The 12,720-nt window shown below is 32.3% G+C and overlaps 1 protein-coding gene across 3 annotated transcripts in view; it reads left to right on the top strand.

Annotated features, from left to right (window-relative positions):
• The first annotated feature begins 1,789 nt into the window (after positions 1 to 1,789).
• gbb (TGF-beta family member glass bottom boat) overlaps positions 1,790 to 12,720 on the top strand; it is a 33,229-nt gene continuing 22,298 nt past the window's right edge. Inside the window, exons 1-2 of one of the 3 annotated variants that reach the window (XM_075299215.1) lie at positions 1,790 to 1,913; positions 1,996 to 3,624. In XM_075299215.1, the coding sequence (XP_075155330.1) occupies positions 3,353 to 3,624 (272 nt within the window). In that variant the 5' untranslated portion in view covers positions 1,790 to 1,913; positions 1,996 to 3,352. Of the gene's footprint in view, positions 3,625 to 12,720 lie in introns of all 3 variants that reach the window. The other 2 variants (XM_075299216.1, XM_075299214.1) reach the window with 2 other exon arrangements.

The raw sequence follows: 12,720 nt of genomic DNA, 5'->3' as shown, positions 1-12,720 counted from the left end.
GTCAACATTTAAATGAAATTATCTTCAAAAAGTAAATGTCATGGACCAATCTAACGTTTCAAATAAAGAACCGATGAGATTTTGCAAATTTTATGCGTTTTTTTTTTTTTAAAGTTATCAAGCTCTTAACAAATCACCCTTTATCAGGCTCACTTAGACTATTCAGTCCATTGTGATACCACAGTGGTGAACTTCTCTCTTATCACTGAGTGCTGCCCGATTCCATGTTAAGCTCAATGACAAGGGACCTCCTTTTTACAGCCGAGTCCGAACGGCGTTCCACATTCCAGTGAAACCACTTAGAGAAGCTTTGAAACCCTCAGAAATGTCACCAGCATTACTGAGGTGGGATAATCCACCGCTGAAAAACTTTTTGGTGTTCGGTCGTAGCAGGAATCGAACCCACGACCTTGTGTATGCAAGGCGGGCATGCTAACCATTGCACCACGGTGGCTCCCAAAATATTTTAGTAAAAATATTTTAGTAAAAATATAAACTTACATTTTCTTTCATGGTGGGTTCACTTTTTTTCTGGGTGTAGTAATCAATAGCAGAATCCTAAGAAGAGATAAAAAAATCTTTGGCGCCATAAACCCATATCTCTAAAGACCTAGTTACCCTATTCAGTTGGTCGGTAGTGTATTTATGATCAATGCGAACAATGACCACACCACACTGTTGTTCTTGTTTTCGATAGTCCATAGTAAGTGAGTATAAAAAAATCGATCTGAGTCAGTGTTGCCATGTAATGTTTGATTCTTCCCCCCAAATCTTAAGAAAAAACCCCTAAATTGTTCTAGTCTTTTTTCAAAAACCCCCAAAAATTTTAAGTAGGTAAATAGTACAAAAAAACCCCAAAATTTGGTTAAAAAATACACTTTAAAAATTAAATTTAACACAAATATATAAACTGAAAGAAGATTTTTTTTGAGGAACAAAATTTTAGAGAAAATAAGTTTTTTTTTTAATGCTAAAAATTTCTTTTGAAGTAAATAACAATCATTACACCACTTGCCACAAATTCGGGTTCGATTCCTGCTTCGACCGAACACTATAAAGTTTTCAGCGGTGGATTATCCCACCTCAGTAATGCTGGTGACATTTCTGAGCTTCTCTAAGTGGTTACACTGCAATGTGCATATAAAAAGGAGGTACCTTTACATTGAGCTTAACATGGAATCGGACAGTGATAAGAGAGAAGTTCACCAATGTGGTATCACAACGGACTGAATAGTCTAAGTGAGCTTGATACATCGGGCTGCCACCTAACCTAACCTAACCTTGTTTTTAATTGTATCAAATATTAAAAATGACCCTTCAACAGATGCGTTTAAAAAAGAATGTCATTGCATACTTGCTTGTATTTAGGAACATGGGTTGACTTCCCTTATTTTTTCTCAAAATTCATGCCAGAATTGTTCATAATTTTGTTGAGAATTGCTCCACTTTATAAGATCTAAGATATTTTGTTACCCCCAAAAATCCCCCAAATAAATGTTACCCCTAAAAATCCCCTAAACGTGTAAAAAACCCCTAAATTTGGGGGAAAACCCCCAACCTGGCAACACTGATCTGAGTGAATGTGGTGTATCTGGGAGATACCATTCATTTACAAAACACAATTGAATGCGAGAGATATACGAGAATATAAACACACGCTAAATGCTCTCAGTACTTTACTCTCAATGCCTTTGAGATACAATGGCCGGCCTGAAATAAAGAAGAAGGCGATGACGATGGATACTAATCGAACGGCGTTACTGGATATCAGAGACTACTGTCTATGTGACTGATCAATAGATAAATTATCCGAATCGTTTAGTTTGACTGTGCAATGTGTATTGAGCAAAATGTTGGTATTTAGCTCTCAGTTTGTTGCTGAAGTTACGAGAGTGATGCACGGATTACGGATTGTATGCATTTAGCGGATAAAACGCGTTTTATTCAATTTGTGTGTTTTTTTATATTACTTGAAAAGAGTGTTTTTCCTTATAGAAATTGTAATTTAAAACGCAAAATAAGAAGAAAACTATTGAGAAAACAAAACAAATTACTGTGCAAACTATAAATAAATACAAATCGAAGAATTTTCAAAGGAATCACAAAAGAAATCCATAAACTGTGCGAATGCAAAAACCAGTTTATTCTCGAAATTTTATTGAAAGAAAATGAAAAAAGTCGAGAAGAAACAAACAAAGCTCTTCTTGTGTAAATATTTTGCATGGCTTGGATCTGTCTGAGCAACCGATTGGTGGATAGATACATAGTACACCGATAGACAAACAGGCAGAGGGCAAGTCGAAACACCATAAACTGGGAAATGTTTGACGATTTGACCTCAACGACATAGAGAATCTGACTGATCAACCCCAAATATAAATCTTAACGCGTCTTTTTTTTTCTTTTAATTAAACAAAAACATAAAAAATTGATTAAACGGACTCACACATGGTGATTGCTTAAGCGCGAGTAAGCAATACGGACTCTCGCTCGAGAAAAAAAAAGCATTACATTTTTTTGTTTACACTCGTTCCATAAGCTCTCTCTCTGAAATTCATATTGGCTGTCTTACACGCGCCCGCACAGAGTCAAACGTATTGGATCGGTGACCGCGAGGATTGTATTACATTGGAATTCCCTCCGTTCTACCCAAGCCACATCGTCGGCAGTGGGTTGTCAATTATTTTATGGCCTTGACGCTTCCCAGAAATCCCATCCCATTTGACTTTTCGTCTTGCCAACTGGCCTCCACCTACCACCGGTCAGTGGGTGGTCGATCACTTGCCATTTGAACGTGTGAAGAATTTATGAAGATTCCGCAATTGAATGCTAATAAATATTGTGCGAGATTTCTAAACAAATCTAGCCAGTCAACATAACAAAAAGAATAAGTACGTGCAAATTTAGATAGAAAAAAAGAAACAACAACATTGGCGAAATATTTAAATGTAAACATCCACCAATCCCCTAGAACCGGATAATCTACAAAAGCGACGATCAAGCCAGCCACCATCAACTACTTTATGTACTCATTCGTATGTACGGACACCTTATTACGTTTCTCCTCAACTCTTTCGTCTTACGCCGTCGCATCTTCAGTTAACTCAACAATCAATTATAGGAGGTGATTATCAATCCGTCCGATACACACTTTTTGTGATCTAATTGAAAAATATTTACTATACACTACGTCATAGCATAAGAAATCAAGCACCCGAATCCGCATCAAATTAATAACGAGCTAGACAACAATTAGTGATCCTTAAAAGTCTACAATCAGTGTCATTGGATGCCAAATATCTGCATAAAAAGTGAAACATCTTAGACTGTAGTACATCCTTCATTCGGCGTGATGGGATTATCAAAATCTTTGATTTTTCCAAAGGCTTTGTTGTACCTGTTTTTGGTCAACTCAATTATTGACTCTATAGGTTTGAAACCGTCCTCCTCAAGCATTATCGTCAGTGCTGCTCAATCTGGTATATACGTAGACAATGGACGAGACCAAACGGTAGTACATCACATACTGGACGAAGAGGAAAAAATGGCAGCAGCCTATGATATCCTAGAATTTTTAGGATTACCCGATCGACCGAGGCGGAAGCATGGACATTTATCTTTAAGGTGAGTTTAACGTTATGGTTAGGTGATTCGACTTAAAAATGGGTACCTTTACATGAAAGAAAATTTTGTTTGACTAAGATCAACTTGACTTTAATAATTCAGAAAATTTCTTCAAACTAGTGAAATTTTTAAATTGATTGATTGATTGAAGCGTTTAAAAATAGGAGAGGGTTTTCAATATTTTATTTTAAATACTTTTTTACTTGAAACAAACATATTTTCTACTTCAAGTCGAATGTGAGCTTGAAAATGTATATTGTAGTTAATACGGGTTTAAAGGGTTTTCATTACACATGAAGAAAGAAGTTAAAAAACGAATACATAAATTTTTTTTCCTAAAATTAAGTATGCGAAACTCAAACGAATTTAACAGATAATTGTGTCTTAAATGTATCCTTAAATTTTTGGAATCCGGCATGCTTTTTTCAGTGTATTGTTACACATTTGATGTCCCAAACATAATATATTCTAACAATATTAACAGATGTGCCCCAAACATGTTATACTAATTTATAAACATCATAATATATTGAGCCATAAACACGTATTTTTTGCTCCGGAAATAGGGTGTCCAAATAACCGATACTTTCGAAAAGTCTGTTTTCGGTTTATCCGAAATTTTTTAACTGGTTAGTTTTAAACACTCACTTTATTAAAAAAATAAAAGAATTAACAATTCCTTGTAATACATTTTAAAACAATCTAAGGACTTATTCATGCTGTACTTCCAGTGTGATAGAAAAATTGAATGTTGTTAAGGTGCTCCCTTTGCAAACAATATTTTCGTTTATTTTTAACTTGACGCTGAGAGTACTTGTTTATTGATGGTAAATGTCGGACTAAAAATTATCTTTAGAAGCAAATAAAAAAGATTTAAGCCACTCATCACAACGCTAATAAATCCGGGTCTATTTTTTTCTCAAAGAAAGGTCTTTACAACAAAGCGGAATTTCATTTAACAAAACCTTCGTTCCGAAGAAAACAATTGTTTCTTTAGGTGCAATACACAATATATCTCTTACATTTTATCGATGAATGTGAAATCATCGTAGAGTAACCGATTATTTTGTGCTACTTAGTCAAAAGTGTTATTAGTAGTCAATTGTTTCTCATTTTCAGTATTTCTTAACAAAAAGTTCGAATTTCAGAAGAAACATATCACAAAGTAAATAGAAATTCCATTGAAATACAGAAAACCGGTTAACCGATTATCGAAAACCGGATTTCGCGGTTAACCGAATGTGCCAATTTTTTCGGTTTGTGTAATTGAATCCGAATAATCGTACCTCTTATTGGAAAATTTTCTATAAGTTTGCTTCTTAAGCTGAATTTTGTCGAAATTAGATGTGTGCACGTGAGTAATAGTTTACTCACACTCACGCACACTCACGACTGAAAAATTATACTCACGCACGATATTTTTTGGTAGGACTTACGCTCACGCACACTCACGGAAAGAAAATTTGTACTCACGCACACTCACGCACGAAAACGTTGTGACTCACGAAAAATATCGTGACTCACGAATAATTTTATGATTAATTTACGTTACCGAAGTGTCTGAAAACATGAGCATTACTAAAATCGAGACTGTTCTTAAACTCTTAGCATCCCAGGTGTCACTAGAATTGTAATTGAATTTAACTCTTAAGCTCACCAATATAGAGCAGGAATATTTTCGTGAGTGTAATTCGTTACTCACGCACACTCACGAAGATATTATTTTCGTGAATCACGCTCACGCACGACATTTTGGTTTGTTAATCACACTCACGCTGTTGTCATGAACGTGACTCACGACTCACGCTGTTGTCATGAACGTGACTCACGACTCACAAACATTTTCGTGAGTCACGACAATTTCGTGTCACGTACACACCTCTAGTCGAAATCCCATAGTAAGTATAAAAACTCATGTTCCTAGTCCAAAAATAACATTTTGCTCTTGAAACATGTTTGAGGTGATCATATTGCTTCTCTGCGTGTATGTCCTCCCTATGCTAACTTAAAAGAACCATACCAATAAAAGATTCAAATCCATCTTTCCTTGAGTGTATTATGCATCCAATATTATGATTTTTCGGTCTACCCTAAATCATTTATTGATTATGTACAAATTTCAGAAACCCACTATTACAACATCCATGGTATTGAGTATCACCAAAGCAGCTGTTAATTGACACAAAATACAAATACGAATTTGGTTCTTAATTCAAAAATGATTCGTAGACAAAACGGAGCCACAAAACCAGTGATCATTTTTCTATAACAAACCAGAATGTAAATTAGGCAAGATCAAGTGAAGAATAAAAACGAGCTATAAATAACAAAAAAGAATGAAAACACAAATAGTGACAATAAGCAAATATTTGCATATAAAATTTATGCATTAAGAAACATGTGTACGAGTTTAAGATGTCACCTGGAAATTCAATCCATTTAAACATTAAGATTGAATTGATTGAACTTAATCTTGATACCCTCCAAGCTCAGTGTGATTTGAAATTATGTTATTGAGATTATACGTATTCCTAACATTTTCGCATACGAGCGTTATTTGTGTTGTTTACGGCAATATAAACGATTCATTTCAACCAAAAACTGGAATTAAATCGCGAACATTTTAGTGCGTTTATTTTTTACAACTTTCGACGTGAATTAACACGATGAACACAATTTAATTTTTGGCGATGAAGCTCCATTAATGACCACACCCTCAAAAAAAATCGCTTCTTTAACATATGTTCCAAACATATTTTGCAGGAAGCACATATATTATTGCATACTGCCGAAACATTAATATGTTTGTTTTATGTGAACATATTATATGTTTGGAAGCATTTTGAGCCAAAAATATTATATGCCTGGAAGAATTTTTCCCAAACACGATTGTGCTCATTCCGTAACATACTCGTAATTTTCACTTCCACGAAATTTTTTAGTTATTGGCACCTCTGTAATACAAATAATGTTGAAGAAATTATTCACTTTTATAAATTTTTTAAATTTTACCTTTCGCCTGCACGGAGAATCGAACCAAGGACCATACAGTTTGTAAGCCAACACCCTATCCACTGGGCTACGTAGCTGTTATAGTCACCAGTAGATAATTATCGTTTTAAGTTACATTTATATAGCATAGTTTGCAGCGCCCACGAGCCTATGCAAACATAACATTATTGAATTAGCATGTCTGCCTTGCATGCAAAGGGTCGTGGGTTCAATCCCTGCTCCGACCGAACTTTTTTTTTTTTTTTTTTTTTTTTTTTTAATTTACACATTTATATTTATACTATATTAATTTTTTTTAAATGAAACTTCGAAATGTGCGTTATTAAAGATTTATAGTCAGTAACGGTGCTTGATATAAACGAAATTGACTGATTTTTGGATAAAATATTATTTTTTATTGCAAAACTAGCAATCTTGTAATCATTAGCGTAGCTAGACAATTTTCCTAGGGGGGGCTATAGCCCCCCTAGCTAAAAATGTATAGACTGAACTTATAGGTTCAATTAATGTTTTATTTCATAAAATTGAATAAAAAATTAGACATCAAAATAACTCGACAATTAATTTATAATAAAGCAACTAAAAGTAGTTCCACACTTTTCCCAGCAAAAAAATTGTGAGTTGTTCTAAAGGCACAACTTTAAAAGTACTTCCAAAAATGTCCTCAATTATTTTAACTACACAGGACGTTTTTTTACTTCATTTTTTTCATATTTTAATGTGTAATTTTTGTTTTCTTTTTTTTCAAATAGTTTAAAAAAGAGTACGAATAAATAAATTGGTACAAATTATTCAAATTTTGGCACAAAACTGCTAAATCTATTATAGAAAAATCGATAATTTTGGAAATTATTCGAGGAAAAACGTTTTAAACAAGCGTCAGAATGCATTAAAAATTATAAAAACAATATAAAAATTATTTATTTGGGAAAATATCACAAAATTTTTGAATTCACATTCAAAACACTGAATCTCATCTTAAGAAGTGATGCAAATTCATTGCAACGTCTGTTGAAACGGTGGACATTTGTTCTATGACAAGCTCATATTACATTCATTGCTTCTCCGCCAATTTTGCACCATTTTCACTACTTTTTTGGCAACGCTTTTTCGCAGCATTATTAAGATATTAATTTATGAAAGAATAATTTTAATATCAATTACTATTTTTTTAATTAAATTAAACTAAATCATAAGTTCAACCACAGCTTTATTTCATAAAAATCTGACTTCAAGCATTGCCATCGGCAACTGCTACCACAACCCAAGTAATTCGATTGTTAATGAAAGTCTTTAGCGGAACTTTGTGCGATTGTATATTCTTGTTTAATTTTTATAAAAATTAAAAAAACTATTGACATTTATTGAAAAATGGAAAATCATAAATAGAGTTTCAAATTCTGGGGGGGGCTAAAATTTTTCTGGGGGGTCTAAGCCCCCTCCCCAGAGGCCTTCCTACGCTTATGCTTGTAATAAAAAACTGTTTTTGTACAAAACTTTAAAATTTGGAAGGAATTCAAAAACTAACAAAAGAAGAACGTGGAGTCGAGTATAAACATACATACATAATTTTATAATATTAACATAAATTTATTTAGGAGTGAACAGTTTTTTACTAGCATTTAACATCATCGCTCTAAAATTCCTTTTATTTTTCTTTAATAATTCATTTTAAAGAAAATAAACTTTTTAAATTGTTTTAGCTGTAAAACTCGAACTTAATGCCCGCTTTTATATTTGTCAACTCCTCGTGGACTACTTTTTAATACAGAGGAACTAAAGTTTGTTTTTTTACATTTTACTGTGTAATTTTTCACTATTTCCTCCTTATTTCATTTTACTGTCCCAACTCTAAAAAGAGTATAGTGCCCTTTCGTTATTTTTATGAAGACCCCTGATTTCTTTTAACGAACCAAGAAAAAAATTGTGCCCATAATGCCAAAATGATAAACAAAACACATGTCCACACATACATAAAATGCTGCTCTCAAGGCGAAAACATATGTTGTTTGTTTTTCAAATGTCTATTCTCTTGGTTCAGAATGTATATTCTCTTTATTCAAATTAAATATTTAGACTTAAACATATCAAATTTTTGGCCTTATCATAAAACAGTTTTCCGAAACAACATACAAGTGGTTTCACAGAAATTGTTCTCTTTTGACTCTTTTGCTGTGTTATATTGATATCTTTCGTCAACTCTCCCGGTTTCCATCTCTATTTCTCTCTATACTCTCTCTGTCGCTTTGAATAAAATATCACAACATATGTATGTTTAGTTGAAATTTGTAAATTTATATATGTTTGTATTCACACATATGATTTTTATGAAACATTCATGCCCCAAACATAATATATTCTAACATATTAACATAGATGTCCCAAACATTTAGTGTTAGCTTAAGAAAATTACATGTTCGCACTTAAATATATTGTGGTTTAAAATCGTGCCCGAAACACATTTTGTTTATATCGGAACATATGAAAAACATATTTTTCTAACAGTGCACTCTTTATCGATGGCATGGTGAATTCAACCGAGGTGGTAGTTCACTCCAAGTCGAATTTTCTTGGAGGTCATCCAAAATCAGTTGTTGTTCCGGAAACCATTGATGTTTTACGCCAACTGATATTGCAAGATCATCATATGACCTATCGGGAAGATTGAGAAAACCTTTGGCATTAGTGGGACCAGCATACATTCAATAATGCATGAACATTTGACCGTCAAAAAATTTTCGAAAGAAATGCTCCAAAAAAGTTTGGGGACTTTCAAAACACGTGTATGATATCGTGACAGGTGATCAGTTATTCATTTATACTTATGAGCCCGAAAGCAGTCGACTGTACGGAAGAAAAAGACTGTTTTTCATATGTTTGGGTGCAAAAATTATATGTTTGGAACTCAAATTTTTTTAACACATTTTTTAAGCATATAATGCTCATAAACTAGCATAACATGTTTGGGACATATATGTTAATATGTTACAACATATTATGTTTGGGACATAACATTTTTGTAAACATAATATGTTTGAATGCAAACATATATTAATTTAGAAATAGCCTATAAACGTATATGTGTTTAGAAAGAGACGAAGAGAGTATGCTGCAAGTAAAAGTAGTAAAAATATATAAACACAAAAAAACTTTAATTAATTTTTTTTCTACCAGTGTATGCCTAAGGTAAAACATAATATGTTTGAACAATAGAAACAATAGTTTGTTTGCAAAATATATATGCTTGAAGCAAAATGTGTTTGGGGTATATGTTACAGAAGCGATGTTTTTTGAGGGTGTATGTAAAACACTTATGCCCATATTCATAATAATTTACTGACAGTTTATCGAAGGAATTTGTATGGTAATAGTAGGCTTAAAGTTTACGTTAACTTTTATGAATATGGGGGTTAGTTTTTGACATATATAAATTTAAATTTTTTTCTGTTGTGTTTATGAATGACTTAATCTGAGAAAAAAAAGAGCAAGAAAATAATTAAATTTTGCCCATAAAACATGAGGTGGAGTCCTGCAGTTTTGTGAAAATTCGTACAAAGAATCATGGTTCTTCCACATTCCACAGCAAATGTGAAACGAATTTTTTGTCAGGTAAACCTTAACAAAACTAACATTAGAAGCTAGCATGAGAATGATTCCTTGGAAGGAATACTTTGCGAGTATTAAATAGAATACCTAAAATGAATAACTCAAATTTTTTTATATTAAAATTTACAATGACTTACACAGGATGTGTATGCAAACATGTATTATAATTGTGTACTATAAGCAAGAAATATGTCTTATATCGATATTATTTGTATTGCCGATTTTTAATATGCAAGTGCCGATTATGGCGATTTTTTTTAGAAAGGGATTTTTCTTCAAATTTTATTGTTTGCTAGTTGTCTTTCAAGAAATCGCGAAAACCAAATGCTGCAGATAGATCACACTGAGAGCCATGAGCGCTATAATACCCATACAAACGGCCAAACCCCTACGAAATACATTTCTCAGAATTCTACACCCAAAGAAATTTAGTGGAAACTGTGAAATATCAGCTAAAACAGTAAAACGTAAGCTGGAAAAGGCAAAGCAATTATTGATTGCTGTAATAGCAAACATTGTCTGCTATCTTCTGAACTTGTGTACACTAAAAATTTAGTTTGTCTCAATCGTTTCCAAATTAAGGCAAAACAACAAAAAATTGTTTGCTGATCGCATTTAGGAGGTTTTAAACATATTAAGCTGAGTACTTTGTTCAGTTTTCAAGCTGAAAAGCAGCTTATTTTCACGGTTACTTTTTTTAATCAATTAATTTTTTTAGAGAGCAGGAATATATGAAAACAAACTACTTTGAGTTCTTGAAAATACTTTGGGTAAAACCCTACGACCTAAAGTTTTGACGATCTGTTGTTTACGATACCATGAATTACAGTAGACATGGACCCGCTGCTTTTGACAGACTTTTTTATATGAGTGTATTAATGTATGGTCCTTTACCATTGAGATTAAAATTAAAACTATCTGTATGCATTGATATGAGAGAAGTACCCACACTGAAAAAACAGTGAACCCACCAGGAAGAAAACTTTCGGTTGATTTTAGAAAATTTTGAATATTTGTAGAAAACTTCAACTAAACAGTATTACAAACGTTGGCATTACGCCGATTTCATAAAAATAAGTAAATATTTTTCGACAAATTCAAGAAAATTTATTAGACATAATTAAGTTTTTTTCACTTGTTAAAGAAAATTTTGTAGTTTGAAGTAAAACTTGGAGTTCAAAATTGCAAGAATGTCGTTAGTTACATACGAAGTTCATGATGGACGCATTTTTGATAAAATTTACAATTTTAAAGAAATTCCGAACTATTTTGTTGAAGACACGAATTTACTTAATCTTTATGCTTCATTTGAGTATATTTTTTTCCTCGGTTTCAGTTAATTTAACTAACGTACACAAAAAATTATTAGAATAAAGGAAACTTCCTCCAAACATAATAATTCCATGAACTAAAATAAAGTTAAATTGGCTTTAGTGAAATAGAGAGCTCACTTTTTTTGAGTGCAGCAAAAAAATTGGAAGTTCTTCCAAAGGCACAACTTTGAAAGCACTTCCGAAATATGTACTCCCAAAGATGTTCTTTATTTTAACAACACAGGAAGTTCTTTTAATACATTTTTTTATTACTCACTTTTTTCTATTTTTAGTAGGTAATTTTAACATTTTTTTAAAGGTTAAAAAGAGAGTAAGAATTAATAATATGGTACAATTAAGTAAAAATCTGGTCCAAAAATGCTAAATCCATGTGAGAAATATTGCGAATTTATCAAATATTTTGGGTTAAACGTTTCAGACAAGCGTTAGAATGCATTAAAAATCATAAAAGAATTATAAAAATTATTTATTTCGAAAAATATGACAAAATTTTTAAATTCACATCCAAAACATCCAAAACAAAAACCTTAAGAAGTGATGAAAATTCAGTGTAACTACTACTTCCGGATCCAAAAAGAACATCTGGGTATCTGTATGTCTCTCATGGCATGTTCGTGAGAAATAGGTATCTACACTGAAAAAAAACCTGCGACATATCCTAAAAAATCCAGAATCTTAAAAGTTAAACATTTCTGGTATCAATAGTTCAACAGTATCAAAAAAATAGATCATACAAACTGTATAATATTGAAGTTTTGTTAAATGTAAATATAAGGTAGCTATGTTAATGCATTGAACACCAATTTCACTCTCCTAAATTTTTTTAAAATAAGACTAAGGATTGGAATTAAACCCACAGCCCCAATATGCCCATATTTCACTAAAAAAAAAGTTTTTGCTGAGTTTCAATGTGATCAATCTCAACATTTAACGACGACCAAGAGCTTATATACGTCAGGGGGTCTGAGGTGAATAGTTCGATGGTGTACCATAATGAAATCATTTATTTTTGCAAAAAGTTTGGAATAAAGTGGGATTATTTACGAAGTTCTAACATTTTTTTATTTTTATTGATCTTACCAACGACATTGCATGGTATCGTACATCATAAAATTACGAGTAAAGTAAAACATATTTTCTGTTA

This window comes from Haematobia irritans, chromosome 3 (genome assembly GCF_050003625.1).
Source record: "Haematobia irritans isolate KBUSLIRL chromosome 3, ASM5000362v1, whole genome shotgun sequence".
In the NCBI taxonomy this organism is placed as follows: Eukaryota; Metazoa; Arthropoda; class Insecta; order Diptera; family Muscidae; genus Haematobia; species Haematobia irritans.
The sequence above is the reverse complement of the archived record's forward strand: the minus strand, read 5'-3'. Positions and strand labels throughout refer to the sequence as shown.